This window comes from Sciurus vulgaris (genome assembly GCF_902686455.1).
Source record: "Sciurus vulgaris genome assembly, chromosome: 6".
Classification (NCBI taxonomy): Eukaryota; Metazoa; Chordata; class Mammalia; order Rodentia; family Sciuridae; genus Sciurus; species Sciurus vulgaris.
The window spans coordinates 136,908,946-136,934,191 of record NC_136466.1 but is presented as its reverse complement, the minus strand read 5'-3'; the positions used below and the strand labels follow the sequence as shown (position 1 = coordinate 136,934,191).

The following is a 25,246-nucleotide window of genomic DNA, read 5'->3' as shown; positions in this document are numbered from 1 at the left end:
CTCTGAGAATATTTGGAGGAAGTGGTAGGTAATGCAGAAGAAGGAATTTCTTTTTTTGTGATTTTATTGGTGCATTATAATGATATATAATGGTGGGATTCATTGTGACATATTCATACATACACACAACATAATTTAATTACTCTCATTCCCCAGTATCTCCCCTTTATGTCTCCTTCTCCCTCCTCCCTATAAAGGTGTTTTTTTATCTTGTGTTTTTCAATGGCTCTCAAACTGAAAAAGAAGTATGAGTCACATATATTTGGAAAATTATATTCTCCAAATTTATCTTGCCTTCAGGATAACCACATAATTCAATAAATAAAATCCAGGACAGTTTGTCCAGAAGGAATACAAATAAGTAAGAGTGTTTTTTTGGATAAATAAAGTTTGACAGTAGAGGCAGGAACAAATGCCATTTTTTAGGTCATGACTTGGTGATTTTATATACCCAGAGACAAACAGATTGTTCCCTTCACATTTTTGTAATGAATTCTATGGCCCCTTCCTCATGTTCGCCTTGATTCTGTCATGTTTTCTACTATGTCAGTGCAAGGAATACCTTCAAGAAATAAGAAAAAGAAAGTCCATGAAACGACAATTCCCAAGTTGCAAACATATAACATTATTTGTCAGAAAGTTGCTCTTTCAGAGGCTCCTGACTAGCCCGAGTCTCTTACCATGTCTGATTGACCATGCATTCTCTAATTCTACACTCAGGTCATTTGAAGGCTAATGGTAAGGTTGGAAACTAAATTAAGTTATGAAAAATCACTATTAGAAGATCTTTGCTATAATTTCAGAATCCTTTAAGAGTTCTATAAGAAATGGCTGTTTCTGTATTTTGTCCTTTGAAATTATGGCAGTACAATGACAGTTCTGGTTAAGCAATTCCTCTGGCCTCTTTAGCCGGAAACCTGTTTATTTCTTCCCATCTGTAATCTTGTTCTCGTCTTTCCTGACAAAACTGCCTTCACAGCAGGGTCAGCCAAACTAAACGTCCCTAATTTACCAGCAGAACACTGACCCTCACCGTTGGGTTAAAGGGCAGAGTACAGAGTTGCAAAATAACATGACTCATAGCCCTTCAAAGCAGTGGTAGCCCATTAGGCAGCCTATGAACATTACAGAATCTCTGTCCCATAATAAATATGGATGGAAAAATGATTATGTTTGCAAATAATTGTGAGGCAAGCTCTGGAGCGAAACTAAAAGGAATTTCTAATCTCTTCAAAAGAACTTGAACAAGCTTTTCTTCTGTGACTATTTTCTGGGACCCTCAAGGAATCTTCCTCACTTGGGTAACATGCCTGTGTTTAAACGCTTGGGATGAACCAGAGGACTGACTGGGAAGGGAGGCATCATGGAGGACTGGTGGTAACGTCTCAGGGGAAGAGTAGTAGCTGGGACGGATTAATAGGAATAGTTGTCCAGGAGGAAAAGGAGACCTAAATTTCTCCTGTCACAAAGCCCAACTCTGTTCATGCTCTGTATTATAAGAGTAAGTAAGAACACTTTGGTGGTGGCTGACACAGACTATGAAGTAACCTGAGCAGAAGAACCAGAAGCTGAATTAAATGCTCCTCAGTTAGAAGGGTCACCTCACTTGCACCCTCTCTGCAGTATTCGTAGAGCCGGGAACATGGCCACCCAGGGGTAGAGTAATGAGCTGGCTTTAAGTACCAACCACTGAGTTTATGTAAATATTTATGATTCTACTGATAAATGTGTTAATATTAATGATATTTATATTGTGTAGTTGACCTTACTTGGTCAATGATTCTCTGTCAGGCTTCTGAACACCTAACGTGCTGTGGTCCAAATGTTTGTGTTTCCCTCAAATGCCTACCTTGTTGAAACCTAACTTTCAAAGGCCCAGAGGTGGGGCCTTTGTGAGGTGCCTAGATCATTAGGACTCTGCCTTCTTGAGCAGGATTAGTGTATTTTTAAAAGAAGTCTTAAGGAACCTGTTTGCCCCTCCTGCATGTAAGAATGCACAAGAGGTCACCACATCTGAAGAAGGAGCCCTTACCAGATAGATGCTGAATCTTCTGGCACCCTGATCTTGGACTTTCCAGACCCCAGAATAGTAAGCAATAAATTCTGGTATTTTATTACCCAGTCCAAGATGTTTCAGTATAGCCACCTAAGTGGACTAAGGCATGTTTCTCATTTAATCCCCTGAGTAGCACCTTGAGGTAAAAAATTATTGTAATTTGGAAGATGTGGAAATTAAAACAATAAGAGGTTAGGTGACTTTCTGAAGTCCCATAGCAAGTAAATGGTGGAGCCAGGATGTAAAAAGGTCCTGGAAATTCCTGCCAGCATGAATCCTAGATATTAGGTTTAGATAGTTAAAGTTCAATGGCAATGTGTATTTCATGTGACCATTCTACCTAATTTCCATCAGTCAATCTATAAAAAAGGTTTTTTACTGGGTGCAAAGACGGGTGGGCAGAGGTGGTATATATATGTAAAAAAGTATCAAAATTCTTGTCAATGAATTTATACTTCTGTTGGGGACTACCTATAATTCTGGAGTCACTCAAACCAAGTTCTCATAATCCTTTTTGTCCTACTTTCTTAAGCTTTCCTGTGCAATGACATAATTGCTAGTTATAAATAGCCATTTAATTAAAATTAATGAAGATTAAGTAAAATTAAAATTTTAATTCCTTGGATACACTAATTACATTTCAAGTGCTCAGTTGTTTCATGTGACTAGTGACTACCATACGGTAGTACAGAAAGAAAAATGATATTCATCATTCAAAAACTTTTATTGGATAGTGCTATTTTGAGAGTCATTGACTTGTAATGACCTGCCCAAAGAAGTCAGTTAAACCCATATCTTTTGCTTTCCTTTTCTTGTCCTGTTTCATATATTTTATGCTTGGGAATAGCTTTTGATTTCATTAAGAATTTGATGAATGCCATCACTCAGACATTGCAAAGGTAATTATACAAAGAAATTAGCATACAATTTTGGTGGGATCATGGCCCCTCTGGGTAATAGTTATCTGTTGGTGTATAGAAAATCACTGCAAAATTTGCTTTAAAACACCAAAGATTTATTTTTTTTTCTTGGTTCTTTTTAGTTACACGTGACAGTAGATATCCATTTTGATATAATTGTACAGGCATGGAATATATCTTATTCTAACTAGGACCCATATTTGTGGAGGAAGGACATGATTGTGAGATTCACTGTGATGTTTTCATATATGTACATAAGAAAATTAGGTCAGATTCATTCCACTGTTTTTCTTTTTCTTATCCTCCTCTCTTCCCTTCATTCTCCTTTGTCTAATCTACTGAATCTCTGTTCTTCCACTTCTCCTGCCCCTTATTGTGGGTTAGCTTTCACATTGCAGGCAAACATTTGACTTTTTGTCTTTTGGCATTGGCTTATTTCACTTAGCATAATAGTTTCCAGATCCATTCATTTACTGGCCAATGTCAAAAAGTCATTCTTCTTAATGGCCAAGTAATACTTCATACTGTATATAAGCATATTTTCTTTATCCATTCATGTGTTGAAGGGCACCTACATTTACTTCATAGCTTAGCAATTATTGTGCATTGTGCTGCTATACATTGATGTTATTGTGTCACTGTAGTATGCTGATTTTAAATCTTTTGGATATACACTGAGGAGTGGGCTAGCTGGATCAAATGGTGGTTCTACTCCTAGTTTCTTGAGGAATCTCCATACTGCTTTGCAGTCCCATCAACAATGTGTGAGTGTATCTTTTCCCCCACATCCTCACCAACATTTATTGTTACTTGTTTTCTTGATAATGGCCATTCTGACTGGAGTGAGATGAAATCTCAGTGTAGTTTTAAGTTGCATTTCTTTAATTGCTAAAGAAGTTGAACATTTTTTTTATATATTTATTGACCATTCATATTTTTTCTTCTGAGAAGTGTCTGTTCAGTCCCTTTGTCCAATTATTGATTGGGTTATTTGTTTTTCTGGAAAACACCAAAGATTTATTGTCTCAGAGAGTTTTGTGGTTCAGGAGTTTCAGAATTGCTAAACTTAGTGATTCTGGTGCAGAACTCTCCTTTGATTGTACTAGGTTTGCAAGAATTAGCACAAAAAAGATAAAATGTTCAGCTAAATTAAAAATTCAGATAAATAGCAAATAATTTTTTAGTGTAGTATATAGGGAACATACTTCTACAGAAAAAGTATTCAAAGCATATCTGAAATTTGGATTTATCTGGGTATTCTGTATTTTTTTTTTTTTTACAAACAGGTTGCAGTTAAGGGGCAAGCTGGGGTTTCAATCACCTGAGGGCTTTAGCTGGGGCTCAAGAATCCATTCTGGAGGCAGTGCACTTTCATGCCTCACGACTTAGTGTTGCTTATTCACAGGAAGATTAGTTCTTTGCCACGTGGACATTTCTGTAGGTCTGCTTGAGTGTTCTCTTGACAGGTCAGCTGGCTCCCTGCAGGGTGAATGACTTGAGAGGGCACAAAATCTTTAATGACTTGTTTTGGAAGTCACATTCCATTGTTGCTAAAATATTGTGTTGGTTGCAGAGATCAATCCTATTCATTGTGGGAAGGGATTACATAATGGGCAAGATTCATTGGGGACCATTTCTAGAAAATATACATCAATTTCATAGAATAAAATCTGCACGAGTGTACAGTTTCTCTATTTTTTCTCATCATTATAGTCCCAGTGAGTATAATAATACCTTATAAAATTGTATGCACCAAGTAATTCTTTAAAAATATTTTTTCAGTTGTTGATGGACCTTTACTGATTTATTTATATGTGGTGCTCGAATTTGAACCCAGTGCCTCACACATGCTAGGCAAGTGCTCTAATACTAAGCCACAATCCTAGCACACTAATAAATATTTGTAAATGCATGAATTGGCTCAATATTTCTAACCCCAAAGACTCCTTTGTTTTCAGGGTTTTATAGGTTTAAAAAAATGTTTCCCCAAGAAGTTTGGGGATGAAGAGATTAGAATATAAGTAATAGGAATTTACAAGGGTGTTATTGAGGAATATATTAATAATGTTGTTAATAAATGATTATTATGGTGGTGTTAAATGAGTTAACAGAAACTTCTTTTATGTATCTAATTTCATATGTGCAGTCTTTTCTTTATGTATTATGGAAAAGGGTAAAGGATTAAAAAGCAGATACTAAGAAGAAAGTTGATACACACAGGCAATATTGTGCCTACACACACACACACACAGAGACTGTTGCTCTAGGTTAAAAATGGAAAGGAAACTGTGAGATTTAACAGAATGTCAGAAAGGTCCTTTGAAGAAAAGACTTGGCATAGTCTTGATGAATAAATTACAACCTGGGAGACAATAGATAGGTTAAAGCTCATCGTAAGAGTGTGTTTTAGAAATAGTGTGGGTAGTCATTCAAAGCTGACAAAGATAAGAAGGGAAAGGTGTGGAAAGTAGAGTAGCCCTCGTTTCACTGATAGTGTGACTCTGTCAAGTTTTGTCACTTTTTGATATCTGCTGGGATTTAGACTTCTCAAGATAGAGGGCTGACCTGTGCAAAGTCACCAGTCAAATCATAGGTTATCCCTGAAGGGATCTGATGGGATTTACTTTTACTAGTGAAAGCCCACAGGGAGATTCGGGAGAGTATGGAATACACCACCATTTCGAGGTTCCCATCCCAGGCACCACCTCTTTTTTCAAGATACTCTAAGTGTGTGAAGTAATGGAATGAAGACAGGAGGTCAGTTTTAGAAAAAGCCTAGCAGTTTATTTCTGGATGGTTTACAAAGGGATGCTTGTCTCTTTACACCTTCTCAGGAGGGTCTGCAAGGCAGCTTCTGCTGCTCTCTGGACACTGATACAGTGGTCTTGTCGAAGTTCTTGGAGCCCTGAAATGGAAAGAAGAGCAAATTTAAGCAAAGGTGGAAAATCAGAGCCCAGCAGGAAGAGCAACTCAAAGCAAGGTCCACTTTACCCAACACTGAGGTTCGGACCTGTGAGCAACTCAGATTCTCACGCTCATGTTTTACTCGAAAAGGCAGAATTTGAAGCTACAAGTTGAGGAACTATTTTAATATTGAAATAGGGGAGAGGGACTGAGGGTGTAGCTCAGAGTTAGAGCATATACTTAGCATGAGCAAGGCCCTGGGCAACCCAAGCACACAAACAAACACATGACCCTGACCTTGTGGTCAGTAAGGGTAGACACAACCTTTAGCTGTCACAGTCTGTGGGAATGTTGTCTGCAAAGGGATGGAGCTGGAGGTAGTTTTATGCACCATGGAAATTTCAGTGTTTAGAGAAACTCAGAGACAATAATTGGTTACTAAGATTTTTTATTTCTAAGTTTACATGGAACTTGGAGAAATAAGTTTCTTTATCCCTAAGAACGTAAACAATGTGTTAAGCAGAAACTAGGGATGGTACTCACGTGTGGTCAATTGTTCTCTCTCTAATAACTCCACATATTGGTTGGTCAAGTTGAGAACAATGGCATCTAAAGTCAACAGGAAAAAGAGTTACTGATTTCATTATAGGGGAGGAGTAGATCATGTCAGACTCCACACCTGGTCAGAAGGTAAATTGGTCTAGTTAGTGAATGAGCAAATTAAATAACTTACTGTGAGCCCCCCAGGATGATGTGAGTGGAATCTCTATTGAGTTTTGAGAACTATGTCTGGAAGTGGTCACTCATCCAAAGAGTACTGGGAAAACTCACATAATGGCCCTGGGTGGAGCAGGGGCAGGCTTTGGGTTTCAAACTTGTTTAAGATATGGTTCCTGTATTCAATGACTTTGTAATGTATAAGGTGGCAAAGCCAGTAGGCCTGTCCTCTGTGTGCTGGTTAGTTGGAACAGGTTTCAAGATAAAACTTAGAATTTCATATTAGAAAGATCTTCTGGGATTCAATTATTTTTCTTTTTATAGATTGACAAAGAGGTGACCCACAGATGTCTACTGGTCCCCATTATTAATGTCAGCATGCTTTCCATGTGTATCATGTTGCTGCCCAAGCTTTCATTTGAATTGAGCTCAGAATCTGGAGTATGGGTCATGTTAAGGAATGAAGTGAAAAATAGTAGTTAGGCAGAGGTGGCAGGCTTGGAGCAAAGACTTGGGGAAAAGAAAGAGCAATGCTTAGGATGGAAGAAACATGGAGGTCTCAGGAGGGAGAAGAGTCTGATGGGAGGAGAGCTGAGCATTGGCAAGCCAGAAGAGGTGGTAAGTTTTCATTTGCAAGAAAAAGCAAATTCCTGTGAAGGAGGTTGTTGCAAGACATAAAATGAATTTATTCTCAGCCTCTCTAAAAATTGTCATACCAGTAATAACAATGTTTATGCTGGGGTAACTTTTAGTCCAGGCAAAAACTAGATGGGAAAAAACAGCACTCCTGAGGGGGAGCGTGGAGGTGAGCTCACCTGTGAGCTTGACTGCTGCACTCCTGATCATCTCCCAGTTGCTGGTGAAGAAGGTGAATGAGTGTGTGTGAAGGATCCACAGAATTTCCTGGTTTTTCTTTGCCTAGACGAGATGTGTGTTACAAAAAGGGCAACTAGAAAAGGAATTTATGACATTCTGCATCTTGTAGGTCTTCAGAAGGGAACCTTAAAGGCTAGTGAACATTCCCACAGCGAGTCATTGATTTGTTAATGGACTGAAAATTGTATTATGGATATTTTAATCTCCTTTTTATCAGGAAGGTACTGGGGTTTGGGAATTGATCAAAGGATATGAGCTTCATGAACCTAGGAGAACAGATCCTACTCAGGACTTGAGCAGAAAGCAGTGTGGGGGGTTACCAACCATCACTGTGATCCTTCCAGGATAGTCCTGGCTCTGGCCAGAGAGTCCTTGCTATGTCGTTTTCCCTTCTGGGATTCATCTCCAGACTCTTACCTTGCCATTTTCAAGGCAGCATCTACTGTACACTCACCAGTTTCACACAGAATTGTCTATAGAAATCTCTGGCCCTTAGTAGATCCTGATCAAGGAGATGGTCTAATACCCCATAGAGTTCCTGCAGGCCCAGGAAGGGGATGCAGATGACCAAGACATCACGGCAAGCCTGGAAAACAGTGTTCTGTGTCACAGACCACAAGACCGGGACCCTCTTTCCATAGGGAAGAAGTGCTGACTAGTGTTTGCAAAGGAACAGTGTAAGTTAATATGGTTTGGAGGGTGTACACCATTCCTGGTATTTTCCCAGTTTCAAAGATGGAAGAGGAAACTTGGGAAGACATCACAAGAATGTACCCAGGTTTGGAGAAGTGGTTTTCAGTTTCAGTTTTGCGGGGGGAGAGTGACTTCAGATCTGGCTTCTAGTCCAGCTAGAACAGGTTTACTGATGCTTCTCAGCCCTGGGGAGAGGAGGAGGTATGGGTGTCTGTGGAGGGACACTTACAGCTCCAATCTTGGGATTGGGGTCCCAGAGGTGGAGAAGGAATGAAATCATGCTCTTTTTTATTTCTTCAGCAAAAAAAATCTTCCACCTTCTTCCTGTTAGGGATGCCAGATCCTCAAATAACAAGATGGAAGTCAGTCTCACCTCATCTTGCTCCTGTGGTAACAAATGTTATCTTCTTGCAGGCCTTTCCCTCCAGCATCCCCCTGGTCCCTTCCCCAGTCTGCCCCACTTCAGCAAAGGAAGGCTGGGACCCAGGCACTGGCTCACTACTGCCTCCATCCCTGGGTGTTCTCAGAACTCTCTTCTTTTTCTCCTCATCATGCATGAGTCTGAGAAACCAAGGGCCTGGAGTTTAGGTGATGCTATAAAACTTGAGGCCCAATTTTTGTCTTTGAGTAGCTAGAGGGGAAGTGTGGTCACAGGAATGATTAAACAGGAGCGCTGTCTGCAGAGGGCCAAGAGGATTCCTGCTCATGCATTTTACATCAGTTAGTCTGAGCACATCATTATCCCGGGGCTACGCAAGCTCTAATCTAAATTTCCCCAGGTCCAGAACTCTTCTCCAAGGTGCCAAATACTCAGGAATTTGGGCCTTGGGTCTCAGTTAAACAAACAAGTTCCTGAACCTACTGCTGAGTATGTGAAGTTAGGAAACTTTCCTGCTTTTTGTCCAGGATGATAGGCAATGATTTCAAAAAACAGAGGGTAAGATGATGAAGGAGGACAACTTCCTATTATTTCATCTGTTCCAGCAATGAAAGAAAATGAAGTTAGGTGAGTTTTCCAGATTTTTTTTCCCCAGGCCTAGAAACGTCCTTTAAAATACTCATATGAACACAGAAGGATAAAAGGAAAAGTAGTCCTGAGTAGCAGAATATTATTTAGATAATCAATAAACATAAAAAGGAAGTTGATATAGATCACCCAGAAAAACAAAAATGGCTTGTTGGGGAAAGATCAGAATAACTAAACAAATGCACCTGTGTAATGGACTTGAAAGTAGAAACATATTAGGAATCAGGTCAAAGAGTATTTTTAAAACATCTCTGTTTAGAAAAATGGAGAAAACCAAAAACAAAGTACCAAAAAGGTAGAAAGGTATTTACTTAAAAAAAGGGAAACGAATAAACAAACAAACCCAACTTCAAAATTTTCCAACATCAGTAAAGTCAGAGGATGATGAGAAAGCAGAAGAAAGAAGTGCCAGGAGAGATAGTAGGAACAATCGGTCACATCCAATGTCTTTAGTTTTCTGTTTAAAAAAAAAAATGGATTCACAGAGAGTGGATCCTGTGATGACACAGGGTGATGTGCGGGAAATGGTAGCAAGAAGGGACCGCAGCACGGGGCAGCGGCCGTGTGTTTGGTTTCACCATTTCATTGAAGCATCACCATGTTTAGAGAACACAAGGAAGTATGATATACTTAGAAAGAGAGAGAATGCACTAAGGGATTACAGAATTCTATGCTTAATCTGTAGAAAAATACAGGAGAAACTCGTCACAGCAGAAAGAAAACACTACTAGAGAATACATAGCTCGTCCTTACTAAGACCTAAGTTTTGTCAAACTTTACTTTTTTGCAAGCATGATGGAATTGATGGCTATTAGGAATGAGAAAGATCCAATCTAATAACCAGGAAAAATTTAGATTTTGCAGGGCATAGTGGTGCACACTTGTAATCCCAGTGACTCAGGAGGTTGAGGCAGGAGGATCAAGAGTTCAAAGCCAGCCTCAGCAAAAGCGAAGTGCTAAGCAACTCAGTGACACCCTGTCTCTAAATAAAATACGAAGTGGGACTGGGGATGTGGCTCAGTGCTTGAGTGTCCCTGAGTTCAATTCCTGGTAATACCCCCATCCCTGACAAAATATTTAGATTTATTTTCTCCTGCAATAGCACTGAGAAACTTTATCATGACCACAAAGCTTTTAGGAAAGACTTGTGATTTACTGTAGGCTCAGATTCAAGGAAAGTATTATTATTAGTTCAACAGCAACAACCCAGGAAACCCCATAGGAAGGCCTCTGGGGTAACTTCAGTCCTTTGTTAAAGATAGCCATCAGTTATCTGTGGAATGAAAAGAACAATTGCTACTTTTAGAGAAGATACTAAACTGGGTGGGAGCTCAATAAGCACTTTTGAGGACAATTTGGCAATTAAAAGTGATATTGGTAAATTATAGAAATTGGCTGGGGGAGAAAAAGAAGCAGAAAAAGCTCTTTTCAAAGTTTAGATTTAAGTTAGCACATAAATCAGGGAAATTGCAAAAATAAAAAACAAGAATGATCGACTGGGCATATATTGCAGATTAGAATCTACAGATGCATGGCTAATAAATTGCTGGAGAATCAGGAGGAAAGAGAAGGATTTAAAAAAATTGAAGCAAATAAATAGGAAAAGGTTGGACTTGAAAGGTAATTTTTCTTCAAATGGTGTTCAATACTTCTCAGGCCTCATTTAGAGATCCAACTCAGACACAGGCTTATAAAATATTTAATGAGCAGAAAAATTAGGTTATGATGAATAATGAAGGAAATGAAGACTTTTCAGTCTGGAGACTGGAAGGTAAATAAGTAATTTAATAAAGTCTTAATGTTAATGAATATGCACTGCAGGAGGCAACCAGCAGTTTGCCATTTCCTCTGACAATAGAGCACTAGGAAGCAGGTATAGATCACAAAATAATTGATCTCATTTGTTATGCAAATATATGATTTTTACATTGATGGTGTGAATAAACCAAAAATAAATAATGAACTATGGTTTCCTGAAAGGTGTAAAAAAGTGACCTTCCCCTCTGAGGAAATTGCTGATTCATCCTCTTGGAAGTTAGGGCTGTGAACTAGATTGGGCATTGGCAAACTTTTTCCTCGAGAAAGGGCCAAAGAGTAAATCATTTGGATTTTTGTGGGCCATGTGATCTTTCTTGTACCTTTATTTTATTTACTTATTTTTATGGGGTGCTGAGGATGAAACCCAGTGCCTCACACATCCTGGGCAGTGCTCTACCACTGAGCTACAACCCCAGCCCAATAATGACTTTATTTTTGCAGTGCTGGGAATTGAACCAGGCTCTTGTGTTTGTGAAGCAAACACTCTACCAACTGAGCTACATCCCCAGTCCTGCCATGTGGTCTTTTTAACAGCTAATCAACTCTGCTGGTGGAGTGCAAAGGCAGCCACAAACAACATGTAACCAATGAGTGTGACTGTGTTCCAATAAAACTTTATTGACAAAAGCAGGCTGTGATCTGGATTTGGTTCATGGACTGTAGCTTACTGACTCCTGAATAAAATGAGACTTTACATTTTGGAAGTGGGAAAGAGTACCAGAGCAACATCATCTTTATTTAAGGCCTAGTCCTACATTGAGTTTCCCACAAAGCCGGCTTTGAAATGAGCATTTAGGCTCAAGTAATTTATTTGGGAGTTGAGTCCAGGAAGCAAGCCTGGGTAGTGGGAATGAGATAGGGAAGAAAGGAGGGCACAGAAAGCGAGTAGTAATGAGTGCTTTACTTACCTGAGCAAGTGGTGCTCAATCCTTCCTTTTAAGGAAGTTGGGAAGTGAATCTACAGTTTGTTGTTTCCCATTTTTGGAGGACCCTTTCTAGGGTTTTCTTCCCCCAACAATTCTACCTCACCCGGCTTACATCAGTCATGATTCCTAGGCCAGGGAGTACCCTCAGGCAGAGAGAGACAAAGGAAGTCGTTTTCCTATATGAGAATTGTTTGTAGGTGTCCTCTGGGCTGGCCGAGGAATACTGATAGAACACTGACATCTTCTACAAGCAGGACCTGAGTGCTTTTTCTGTGTACTCACTTTGGGGAAGAAAAATTCCTGAACAAGCTCACTTACATCTTCAAAGAAGGTTCTCGTTTGCAGCACTATTTCCTTGAAGTAGAAGCTCACGTCTCTGTCTGTAAGCAGCTCCAGGACCTTTTTGAGAGCCTTCAAGCTTTCACAGACGACTTCAGTACGAGCCAGGTGATACAGGCCTCTGATGATAGATTCTAACATTATCTGCTTATGCTTCTTCACCTATTTTGAAATAAAGTCTCTTAATCTCATAAACTCTTCTAAGTGTATCTGGAATACTGTATGAGTTCCTGGCAAGGAGATTGAAATTCTGTTAGGGTCACATGTACTTTAATACAAGAGCCATCACTTCAGTAATGTATTGGGATTTTGATTAATTTATAAGCAACTACCAGGTGTGGTCTAGTAAATAATTATTTAAAAGTGGTTTAAGTGAAATATTTTCCCTGTGAGCACCTCTTACCTTATAAGGAGCCCCAGATGCTGTGTTACCCAGCCCTCGGATGGCCATTTGCCTCAGAGTGGAATTGGAATCCCAGGCACTCTGATCCATCAAGATCAGCACATCTCGTAGATTCCCAAGCTTCCAAAGACTTGGCTCCTTCATGAGCTGAAATCAATACACTCCTTCCCTTTAGTTAAGGGTGTGACCTCCCTTCAGGAGAGTGCCAAATGTATCATAACTACAATCAAAGAAAGGGCCTCACTGCTGTGTAGTAGAGAAGGAAGCTTTTGGGTGAGCTAGCAAGTTTTGTAGAGGATAAGCCCTAGATATGACAGCCCATAGGCCAAGGTTATGTGGTCATGAGAACCAGAATACCTGGATAAGAGGATGTTTCCAATCTCAGTGGAAAAACTGGGCAGGGAAAACAGGGATTACTGATGCTGATTTTCCTCTGGATTGATTGGAAGGGTCTTTATGCCAGAGTTGGAAGGGTCGGTAATGTTATGATTGCTGGCTACTTTTAGTTTTGCTCCTCCCAGGTTTGATTCCCTCCCTTCTCTGTCCTGGAAAGTTTATTTCTGCGGACAGAGGGCAGGATATGTTTAAGGGAGTGTCCTTCCTCTTTTGATCCCTGCTTAGGTGTCTCTGTCAGGTGCTGTTTCCTCTGCTACTAAAGTTTCCCTTGACGGTCCCTCTTCTATGGTTTCAGCTCTTACTGAGAGAAATACCCCCAGGGGCCCACTGAGCATGCTCTGTTGGATGCTCTCCCTTGCCTCCGAGAAGAAAGCTGTGCCAGTTATCCGGTAGTTCTCTGAGGAGGAGGTAAGAGATGGGAAGAGTTGTTCCATGATGTCCAGTATGACACCACGCTGCCACACCAGCATGCTCCTGGAAAATGCAAATTTTAGAAGAATCTTTGTTATTTTTCTCTCAGCAATGGAGGAACTCTTAGCCCATTTGTTCCTCATGCAAATGATCTAAAAAGAATGCTTGATGAAAGACCACCAAGCCTTAAATTTTAAAATGCCTATTCAACGATCCAATTTAAATGTCATTTATCTGAAGTCGTTCACTTGAATCCCCACTCCCACGCCACTTTTGAGAGGAGGGGTGAGTTTGGGGCTGATCCTACCATCTCTCGCTACCCCCCTTTGCTCACTCTTCCCTGATGTTCTCCTTTGACGATAAATCCTGTGTGAGCCCATTGTTCTCAGTGAGGTTGCCTGTATCACACTTTTATTCTTTGCTTTTGGTTTTCTTCTTTGTGTCTGGTTCTAAACTATCTGTACATTACCTGGCCAGTGCACATACACCTATGTGATGGCTCTCAGGACTGCTAAGGAGGGTCCATAAATTGTCCCCCTCGTCGGATTCTCTTGCAAGGCCTTCTTTCGTGGCTTGCGCTTGTAAGCATTTCAGAGTTGTCGTTGAGAGCCTGAAGGAGACAGTGTGCATCACCAGAGTCAGTCAGCGCCTAACAGAGGACTGCGGAATCCCACGATCACTCTCCTGCTCCCCACAGTGCCCTGACAACCCTGGATTTATGGCTGTCGTACAAGAGAAAAACCGTACTTTATTCTTGGGATCAAAGGAGACATCCAGATGATGTGAGCTAGTAAATGCTGCCACAAGGTCTTGTCAACCTTCCATGAGAAAAAAACAAAAACGCAACACCCTAAGAACAGAAAGTGAAAAAATACCCTATTCACTGATTCTAACGTAGCCCTGTGAGATGGGGATGCATCTTGCACTGGACGGTGTGGTACACCGCTGCTGTTGGCCGGACAGTGGTTGTGATGTGGTTACTGACCTCTCATGTACATGCTTGCACTCAGGTGTGACTCTTCATATTGTTTTCATTTTAGTGAAGTTGCATGTGTTAGTGCAACTGCGCTTATTGAGTCTATGTGCCGTTTAAAACGTCTTTATGAAGGCTGTACTATAATTTGATGTTGGGATGAAAAGTCAGGCAAAAGGTAAAGGAAACAGTGATGTTACATAGGATGAAAATCTTACACCTAATAATCCTTGAAGATCTCTTTTGATAAGTATGAAACAAAAATTTAAAAATATAAGTGGCAGCTGCACAGCTGGACAGCTGGCACCAAAGTCCTCTGTGGCATACCTCAGATCTTCCCCTACCAGAAGACCCAAAGAGCAAAACAGACCTATCTGGAAGAGATGCATTTAGAAAACACCATCTGATTCTGTCCAGAGGAAGAAAAAGAAAGTGAACAAACATCTTTCAGAGATCAAAATCCTGGCAAGACCAGAAAGGGGGGACTTCATACCTCCTTCTGCAAGCTCTTTAAAAAGAAGCCCAGTGGATCAGAATATAGAGGAAAAACTAATAATAAGAATCCCTCAAAAGATCCTTCATCCATCAAATGAGATTTCATCAGAAACCAACTTGCCCTTGCAAATGACCTTGACTAAGAAATAGCTGTGTGAAACATTCAGAGTTGTATTGTCAAATGATAAAATGAAGATAAAAAAGTTTGTATTTATTTGCATATGTATTAATGTATACATTCCTGAGGAATGTATACATTAATTTATACACTAAATGGATATAAATATTTACATATGAAACTAAATCAGCATGTAAGACACTGAAGAGATGAAGATTAGTGTATAGTTAAGATTTTGCTTTTTGAACAGCAACACTTGGGAAAAGGGAAATGAAAACTTTTCATACCATTATAGAAAAGTAATCAATTTGGAGGAAAATAAGTGTATGTAAGAACAAAATAATGTACATAACATAAGAAAGCATTGACTTATGGCTTAGTTGATAATCATTTTCTTCTTTCTCAATGGTACGCACAATAATGTTGCTGTTTTCAATGGCTGAAGTCTTAGATTTGATAAGATATGGTACCCATTTGTATTTTCCTTCTTTCTCTAGTGGTCTTAATGTCAAAGAATTCCAGTTTTCCTAGAAAGAGCTTGACAAAGGAAACCCCAGGAAACAGAGTGGGCCTTTAGGAAAGAAGGCATAGCCTGTTGTTTCCCATGTGCCCTTTCTGGGCAGCCACAGTGGGTACTGGGTGAGGGAAAAGGAACTGCAGGGCCTGCCATCACAGCCTCGAGAGAGTAGGACCTCATTTCTTACAAATGTTGGATGCCCTGATTGCAGGAACAGATCCTGGCTTCCACATCCCCTCTTGGGAATCTGCCTATGGAAGGTGGCCCTGGAACATTCTCCCTGCCAGGCCATTTACCTGCAGGGGTCTGGGACCTGCTGCCGTTCCCCTGGCTGCATCACGCGCCTCCTGTGGCTCAAGGTAGAGGTGGGCATCTTTTGGCCCAGAGTGCAGCTGACCAGCTTCAGGAGGAGAGTGAATAGCTCTGGGTACAAACCGGTGACAGGAGTTCCCACTGAGACCACTTCATAGAGCGCACAGGCCACCTGAGGGGACAAAGCACTCAGTCAAATGGCATTCTCTTCTCCAAGGCCATCTTCTCTAGGGGCTGATCTCCAAAGTTTGTTTTCTCCCCAAGTGATTGTTTTCTAAGTCGACAATGTTCATGATAAAGAGAAATGGGGAGCTTATTTGTCTGTAAATGTTTCTCTCTTGGGGTTGCCCTGAGAACTTCATGTCTATCAGGAGGTACCAGGCATAGACAATGAAATGTTTTCAGCATTGGAGTTTTTCAAAAACCAAAAGGTGCTTTGGTTATCTTGAGGACTAATTTGGAAACACAGATACATAGATTTGCTTTGGGGCAGATGAGAAAGGTGCGTCTCCAAATGATTGGTCACTGACAAGATCACTACCATATTTGTCTAAATGTGAACTGGAGTAGAGTTAAAGTTAGCAGATGCGAGAAGGATGACGAAAGATCATGGAGTAGGGAACAGTTCCAGCAGGTGAGGCAATGTTGAACTCACTGAAATTGCTTCTCTCCCAGCAACGTCATCTTCTAATCCCATTTCCAGTTTCTCTATTAAGACTCGAATGACTTTACCAGTGGAGGCTGGGTTCTCAGCTAAGGCCTTCCACAACGTTTTTGTGTCCCTAGGGTGTCAAGGAAGGAGGTTGACAGATAAGACACAAGTCCTTGGACCGTGAGCTCTTTCATCAGACTCACTCTAAAACCATAATATTCCTAATCACAATTTCAAGAGCAGATTGACATGCTGCATGACAGGGGATCAGTAAGATGTTTTATTTACTAATCCAAAATTCTGGATTTGGGCGACCAAGGTTTGTTAATGTCTATCAGTATGGAAACCTCTCACATAGCTGCATCTTAGGCAACAAGAAAGGGGAGTAATATTCACTTTCTAATATCATTTATTTCTATGATGCATATATATATATATTTGAATTATCTATCTATAATTATTTTCTTTCCATATTTTTTATTGGTGCATTATAGTTGTACATAATGATGGGATTTATTGTTACATATGCATACATGCACACACTGTAACAATAAAATTTGGACAATATCATTCCCTAGCACTTAACCCCCTCCCTCCTGCCCTCCTTCTACCCTCTGGTCCATTTTTTCTACTGATCCTCACTTGATTTTCATGAGACAAAGTGTGTTTGTGTGTGTGTGTGTAATTTAAAAAAAATCTCATAAATAACACTTGGAAATAAATAAAAAACAGGATAAAACATTTGGGAAAACATTACTTGTGATTCAAATACCAAGTTTTAAATTGTTCAGCCTTTGTTTTCAATCTTTGCTATCTTTCCCTCAAACAATAAACCCTTCCCCAATGCCTTGCAGGGTGGCTTCTCCTGGGAGAAAGGACCAATTCAATTAGCAGCTACCTGTCAAAGGGCAGAGCCTTATGCAATAGGTTGACGACAACAGCATCCATGTGAAAGCTGGCAATCTGGGAGATGGCTTCGAGCATGAGCTGAAAACTTTCCTCCTTTTGTCTGAGGACTGGCATGTGGTGGTACATTGTGCCCAGGATCTCCAGTAGCTAAAAAGAAGTCAAATAAAATGTTATGTCAGGGCTGGGGTTGTAGCTCAGTGGTAGAGCGCTTGCCTAACACATGTGAGGCACTGGGTTCGATCCTCAGCACAACATAAAAATAAATAAGGGTATTGTGTTCATCTACAACTAAAAACAAACAAACAAAAAAATCACCTATTTTTTTCTACATGAATGGCCCAAAGAAGGTACCATCAGCACATTATGGGTGGGTGGTGGATGAATGATAAATAATGTTTAAAGCAAGCATTGGTTTTAGGCATGGCTTATTTCTCACATAAGAAGATTGCTGGTGAATTGGATGTTCATTCTTAGTTCAGTTTAGGAAACAGTCAATGAAAGAGTGTATTATGCCAGATGCTGTGGTGGGCACTGTGGGTGGTACACCAAAAGTGAAAAGAGATGCAGCCCCTGTAAAAGGAGCAAGTGGTCTAGTGGAGGATATCAGCTGGTTACCCAGAGGAATGTGCTCCAGGGTACATAAGGCAGATCGAATATAAAAGGTGCACAGAAATGATACGGAAAGCTAAGCAACTGAGTCATGCTGGAGGAGACTTTGGTCTGAGTCTTAAAGGAACTGTCGTCATTTCAAAGGGTGGGGTGGAGTTGGTGGAGGAGGACATCCTTGTCAGAAAAAACAGGTAGAGATGTAAAATAGGAAAACATGAAAATGGACAAAGAACAGAGGATTTTAAGGGTAGAAAAGCTATTCCATGTGATGCTACCATGGTAGGTACATGTCCTTAAACACTTGTCAAAATCCATGAGATGTGCAAGACCTAGAATACAGTACCTTAAACATTAGAGTCAATGCAAACTCTACAGGCTTTAGGTGATATTGATGAACCAATGTAAGTTCATGGAGGGTAAAAAATGTACCACTCTGGAGGGGGCTGTTGATGGTGGGGAGACTGAGCATGTGTGGGGAAGCAGGGATATGGCAACACTCTGTTCAGTTTTTCTGTGAACCTACAACTGCTCTAAAAAAGAAAGTCCATAATGAAAATAGTAGGAAAGCATGAACATAAGAAAATGCCAGCAAGATTTCTGGAAAAAGACAATGATACCATTCAGAGAACTGAGAGAAGGATGTGGCATGAACAGTGGATGACTTGATAGTGCCCAGAGGACACTGAAGGCCACTTTTCTGAATTTTTTTTTTTTTTTTTTTTTGCAGTGCTGGGGATTGAACCCAGGGCCTTATGCTTGCAAGGCAAGCACTCTACCAACTGAGCTATATCACCGGCCCTCACTTTTCTGAATTTTGATGTTTATCTGTGGACAGTAGGGAAAGATATTATACATTTGGATTTCTTGATGTGGACAAGAACATGTGTCTAGCTCAAGTAAACTTTTCTTCTCTTAGAAATTTCTCTTATTTTGCATAGACATTTAAATTAGAAATTTATTTTAAACATCACATTTTCTCCTTACCCCTTAATCATGAATATCCCTTAAACATGATCATGATAGAGTCCCACTTCGGTGACACTTGAAGAGGATTTAATTCCCTGTTGGAAGTCTGTAGCCATTCTTTGAACAGCTCCTTATGCTAAGCACAAACACACAGGTGTTTCATATTTTTCAACCTCTAGTCTCCCATGTCTACTAGCATAGTAGAAAACCCCATGTTTGGAGTGGTTGCTACTGGGGATTGAACCCAGGGCCTATCAACCACTAATGCATTTTCACAAAAGCCATGCTTTGGAAAAATTTTAAATCGAGTGTGGTTGACTCTGGCATATGGGGACAAAGATTTCTTTCTCCCTTTTCCCTTGAGATGTCTTCATTTAGTTAAAAGTTCCTTTCTTACTGATTAATCTTTGAATAGTTTGTATTCTGTGTCTGACTTCAGGAGACAGGACAGACGAATCTCTATTTATAGCCCTTAATCAAGCTTCTTGAATTTAAATTCTGTTCATTCTCTTTAACTCTTCAGCTGGGAGGAAGGATTGAGGGCTTTACCCCAACCCACCAGCAGCCTTGCTTACCAGACAGTGCACCCTGTGGTGTGTGAATGAGAAGTGGAGGAGTCGCAGTGAGGAGAGAAGTTCAAGGGTATCTCCCTGGCTGTTGTCATCGCCTGGATCTAACAACACAGTTTTCCATAAGCTGATCGGTGTTGGTTCAGAGCCACACCCTCTGGTCAGAATGGGGCAGTTTCAAAAGTTTTTAGGATCAAAGACCAGAGAGGCCATGGAGGCAGGACTCAGCAAGAGTCTTATTAACACACCACGGGACTCCATGCTGAGGCCTCCTGAAGCTGGGCATGGGCTCTTGCCTGTTGCCCATCACAGGACAGGCTGAGGAGCAGCCACCTGTTTGGCGTTTCAAAAGTAGCAGAGTTCTGCTCAGTTACACAGTCGGTGGTCAGCTCACCTGATCTTCCAGTGCCGCTCCGTGCTCCCTCAGGGTGATGATCATCCATATGCCGCAGGCCTTTGTACATGAGGGATCCAGGCTTTCCAGACCATCAAGGGTCTCCTCCAAGAACATCTGGATTTCTTCATTTGGAATGAATCTACAGGCAATCTGAGAATGTACCCAGAAAGACTCATGTCGCCAAACACCTCATTTTACGAATGAACACTTAAGAGCATGCTGCTGTTATTTACTTAAGGATGTTAGCAACCACTGGGATTTCCAAATGGCACATGACTGACGCCATTGAAACTAGATAAGACACTCAGATAAGTTATAGGCATGACCTTTTATTGCTAAGCAAATTTTCCCTGGGCTTGCCTTTTTATCATTTCATGTTTATTGACTCTCAAGTTTGGTAAGGAAGTTTCCTATGCAAACCTAAAGCAATAGCATACTGCATGAGGGGAAAACAGTGCATGTTTATACAGTGATTTTCATATTCTAAAGTACTTTCACATACATTTCATGCATCATAGAAATATGTCTGAAGTCTGTTCAAGAAAAACTAAGCCTTGAACATTTGGGAAAAATCGACCTACATATCCTGAGTACAAAGCTGAGTACTCAGGTGGCTGACAGTATCCCTCTGGGGTATGGATTATTCTGGGCCCTGTTTTGTGGTCTTCCATGCTTCAGTATTAAGAACAGTAAATATAAGTTCAAGAAAATAAAAAACTTTGTAATGTTGGTCTCTAAGACCAAGAACTCCATAGAATGGTGGACAGCAACGTGTGAATGGGAGTGTATAAATACGTGTGTGTATACTTGTATATGTGGGTTGATGTATAAAGGCGGGTAGGCAGGCAGAGTGGCAGGGCCAATGAGATCCAGGAGTGTTTTCTGGGCTGTTAACAAAGCAAGGTGGTAATACTTTGCAGACACGAGAGCATGCCTGTCCACAGTGGACACCCCGCTGCATGGCATGATCTGGTGATGGTCTGTTGAGATGAACTGAGCTCCTTCCCGTGAATAGTTGCTCATGGCAGCCGTTTCCTGAGTGACCATGGTTCCAAGCTCAAAGGACTTCTCCACTGCTTCTGTGCCATGTGACCCACCTAACTTCTCCTCCCTCTTCTCTTCAGTCTCTCATTATCTCTTCTGCTGCCGCCTTGCCTCAAGCTACCTCATCAAACATTAGAACTCTTGGTTCCTCCAGACTGACTTCACTAATTTTGTTCTTACCAGACTATATTCTAGTTTCCCCAAAGCAACCAATGTGACTTTTCGGAAATAAAAAAATAGGATCTTTTCTTAGAACCACCATGAGCCCAAAGAGGCCTTTGCAAATCCGGAGACTGTATCCTATCCTTGAGCTTATTTCACTTCCCTCTCTATGTGTATTATCATAATATACTGATTTATTGTCATCTGTGGAAAACATTTCTGAGATACACATATAAATCTGTGAAGTCTGCACATTTCACACCAGGCATAAATGCATGTAGCAGCCCTGACTTTACTGCTTGAAATCCTCTATTGGCTTTTGATTTCAACAGAGGTAAAAACCAATGTCCTTAATAGGGCCTAGAAAGTTCCTCAACAAGCCCTTAGCTATCTCTTAGATTTCACTGCTCACCTCTTTCTCCACCTCAGGGCCTTTGCACTTGCTGTGTCCTTAGCTGTGTCCTTCACAATGGGCTATTTCCTACATATCTCCATGTTTCTCTCCTTCAGAGAGGATTTCTCTAGAGGTTCACTTCTCCCTGTTCCCTATTACCTCACTTCCCTTTATTTTTCTCAATTGTCATGATCTGAAATTATATTTATTTTTTCAGACTCAATTTACTGGGATGCAATCTTGATTAAGGGAGGAATTTTGTCTTCTTTTACCCTTACAGCCTAGAATACAGCCTGGCATATGCAAGGTGCTCAGGAGATAGTAGGTGAATGAGTGCAAGACTGAATGAATGGTGACTTGATTGACAAATTCTCACTAGAACTGTGAAGTAAGCTATCTTCTTTTCTTTCTTTCTGTTTGTTAGTTTGAAGATGAAGAGTAAAAAAAAAATTTTTTTTTTTTATTGGTACCAGGGATTGAACCCAGAGCCACTTAACACTGAGCTGTACCCCCAGCCCTTTTTTATATTTTATTTAGAGACAGGGTTTCACAGAGTTGCTTATGGCCACACTAGGGTGCTGAGGCTGGCTTTGAACTTGAGATCCTCCTGCTTCAACTTCCTGAGTCACAGGGGTTATAGGCATGTGTTACTGTGCCCAGAAAGAGTAAACTTTCCATATCAAGCCGAGCACAGAGTGCATCCAATGGACCGCAAAGCCCTGTTCCTTCCACTCTACTCTGCTGTATTCCACCCTGGGGAAGCCTCTTTAGATTACAAAATTTCTCATAGTGTGACATGATCAGTAGCAGCTGTTGAGTAGGCACGTGTACCCAAAGTCAATAAATGACAGGATAACAGATCCTTCATTAGCTGGAAGGTCTGAACTTTTGTCTCCCTTTGCAAGGGGCGGTTTACAGTTTACGGCATTTGGAAATTGGACCAGAATCCCTTTGCATGCCTTGGCCAATCCTCCATATTTGTTACCTTAGCTATTTTAGAAGAAATCTTGATCTGGACCTGCAGGTCTTCACATTCCAGTCCTTGCTGCAAACCCTGCAGTTTTTCCACTTCCATTCGAATGCCTGAAGTGAACAAAGGGGAAAATATATGGGTTCAAAGACCCCGCAAAGGTTGAAGAAGCTGGTGATGCTCTGATGTGGTACTAATTCACTGCTGGATTCCTTTAACAAACACACATGGGGTTGTCTGATGAGAGGGTGGACTTAAGAACAAACATATCCTGAGTAGTTTCTATATATAGACACCAAGCTATATGCTCTGCATGCAATGGTTTATCTCTCAGAAAGATCATCTGAGGTGGACTCTTTTGTTCTTGTCCCTATCTTGCAGATAAGAAAACTGGGGAGGAGAGAGTGGAAGTCATTTGCCCAAGGTCACACAGTGAGTAACAATTGCAGAATCAGAATTTGAACCCTGGTCTGTGTGAAGCAAATGTTCAGGCTGTAACAACTCTGCTATATTGCCATTTCTTTTGGAGTTCCATTCTTCAGTAAGCTACCCTGGAGGAGAATCAAAGATAACAATTATAATAAGAAGTTTACCTCAGTAACTGCCTAAGTGATTGTTGCTATCAATTTACAAATGCAGACCTAAATAACAATGATCCTCTGCTTGGATTTGAACGCATATTAATTATGGAGACTGACGCTTGAACCACTCCATGGGGGGCAGCCTAGCCCAATGGAACAGACATAGACTTAAGAGTCAGATACACCTGAGCTCAAAGCCCAGCTACGCTTTCAGTGGTCCAAGTAACTGGCAAATCTCCTTATCTTTGAACTGATGGAGTAACATCCATGAGTATTCACAGGGATTTAATTTAGCACCACAATAGTTATTTGTACTTAGTAGGTGCTTAATAGTGCATGTCCCTTCTCTCTGCCATACTTATTTAGTTAACCAAGTAAAAAGAGGTAGGTTAATTAATAAGTATGGGATTTCTTAGCAACAAAGAGAGTTTGAGGACCTGAGTTTTGTGTTTCAGGAAAATAAAGAATACGTAGAACAATAATAGAATACAAATTCTTGGCATGTTCTTTCTTGGCATGTTCACTTACTGAAATAGTGCCTTAGTGGTCACTTTCTTATTTTTTTTCCCGGTGGGGTACAAAGCATATATCCCTAACAGATTATCTTCCCATATCCTAAAGAACTTTCGGATCTACTCCAACTCTGATGAATAGTTTTTTTTTTTCTTTTGAACTGACTGCCAACCGTATCTATCCCCATCTAAATCTCACCATTTGGCTTTAATACAGTTTCTTTCCTTTCACGGCGCTGGGGATCAAACTCAGGGCCTTGTGCATGCTAGGCAAGCGCTCTGCCACTGAGCGATGACCCTCCCCGCCTGTCCCTAAGTACTTTTCTTATGTGACTCTTGGAATTGTAATATCTCTGTGTCACCAGCATCAGAACAGTGCTTGACACATGGAATAGCACTCTAAAATTTTGAAAATGTATGACTTTTTTTTTTTTTTTAATTCAAAACCAACTAGTGAACATGGGCCTGGGATGGCCTTAAACTTGAATCAAGTGTTTCCAGGGACACCTGGTCTCCATGGAACTGAGTACACACCATGCAGAGTTGTCCCTGGTGAAATACCTGCAGAGTTAGCCTTCAACAGAAGGCTGGGATTATTGGTTTCATTCTGAGACAGAAGTTTTGAAATTCCTTCAATATTTTCTGATCTTGACAGCTATTCTCATATAGCTGCAGAGCAAGAAGAAGTGCTGATCTGTAGGCTCACTAACCTCACAGTTCTCTCTTAGAGAAATTTGAAAGTTACTTAGCACCATCATACTAGTGCAAGCTTCTCCTGAAGAGAATTGCATTAGAGAAGGCATCGCTAACATGATGAAGGGCTCAGTGATTTAAATAGGAGACTTCCAAAACATTCTACCTACTTTTAGGAATCTTTGTAGTGCTTCAGTGTTAAAAAAAATAAAATGCAAAACAAACAACCACAAACAAACAAACAAACAAACAAAAAAAACCCTGACCCACTGAAGGAAGATATGACTTCTCTCAAACTCAGCAGACACAGACTCTGTGATCTAATTAAGGTGTTTGGCCTGAGAAATGGAGGTGGGGGAAATGGGAGGAGACAGTCACAAGAAGGAGAGAGATAGATGCTCAAGGAGGAAGAGTGAGAATGAAGGTTATCGGCATCTCCCTGTCTGTAGGTTTCCCACCTTTCCCTCACCTTTTGTACAGAACAGGCCAATCATGGAACTCACAGCTGCCTGGCGGATGGTGGGCAGGGTGTCACAAGAGTGAGGAGCCAGGAGCCCGAGAAGTGAACCGATTTTGAAGTTCTCTGGTGGCTGCAAGACAAAGGAAGCACCCCGTGTGATGGGGCAGCCCGATTATGGCCCCGGGCGTCCCCACATTGAATCTCAAGTCCCTTATTTTCTCACTGCAAGTCTTTAGAATCAAATTGAATCACAAACTTTCTCCTAGGAGGCACCTGGAGAGGAAGAGCCGAGTGAGCTGAGCAAGAGACAGCTGGACAGCCTATCTCTGTGGTGCTGCCCTCACTCTGGAGTCAGGAGACACTCTCGGTGGTCCTCTGGAAAGCCTTCCGCTCTGGGACCCCAGACCCATCAGGCAGGAGCTCTGGA

The 25,246-nt window shown here is 40.9% G+C and overlaps 1 protein-coding gene and 1 long non-coding RNA gene across 3 annotated transcripts in view; one reads left to right on the top strand and one right to left on the bottom strand.

The window, feature by feature from the left end:
- The first annotated feature begins 1,171 nt into the window (after window positions 1–1,171).
- On the top strand, window positions 1,172–25,246 carry LOC306664606. 2 transcript variants are annotated; one of them, XR_013764755.1, is made up of 4 exons: window positions 1,172–1,301; window positions 13,371–13,483; window positions 22,955–23,005; window positions 25,086–25,246. It is a non-coding gene; the product is annotated as an uncharacterized lncRNA (long non-coding RNA). The 2 variants fall into 2 exon arrangements; XR_013764756.1 differs by lacking the exons at window positions 22,955–23,005; window positions 25,086–25,246 and adding an exon at window positions 17,408–17,545.
- Window positions 1,297–25,246, bottom strand: part of MROH2B (maestro heat like repeat family member 2B) — a 75,402-nt gene continuing 51,452 nt past the window's right edge. The window contains exons 28-42 of the mRNA XM_079145586.1: window positions 24,829–24,949; window positions 22,589–22,686; window positions 20,001–20,153; window positions 17,452–17,609; window positions 16,557–16,683; window positions 15,886–16,073; window positions 13,956–14,096; window positions 13,435–13,549; window positions 12,680–12,826; window positions 12,256–12,438; window positions 8,396–8,551; window positions 7,928–8,059; window positions 7,413–7,515; window positions 6,424–6,489; window positions 1,297–5,881 (exon numbers count right to left, since the gene is read on the bottom strand). Coding sequence (XP_079001712.1) covers window positions 5,775–5,881; window positions 6,424–6,489; window positions 7,413–7,515; window positions 7,928–8,059; window positions 8,396–8,551; window positions 12,256–12,438; window positions 12,680–12,826; window positions 13,435–13,549; window positions 13,956–14,096; window positions 15,886–16,073; window positions 16,557–16,683; window positions 17,452–17,609; window positions 20,001–20,153; window positions 22,589–22,686; window positions 24,829–24,949 — 1,995 coding nt within the window. The 3' untranslated portion in view covers window positions 1,297–5,774. The remainder of the gene's footprint in view (window positions 5,882–6,423; window positions 6,490–7,412; window positions 7,516–7,927; window positions 8,060–8,395; window positions 8,552–12,255; window positions 12,439–12,679; window positions 12,827–13,434; window positions 13,550–13,955; window positions 14,097–15,885; window positions 16,074–16,556; window positions 16,684–17,451; window positions 17,610–20,000; window positions 20,154–22,588; window positions 22,687–24,828; window positions 24,950–25,246) is intronic.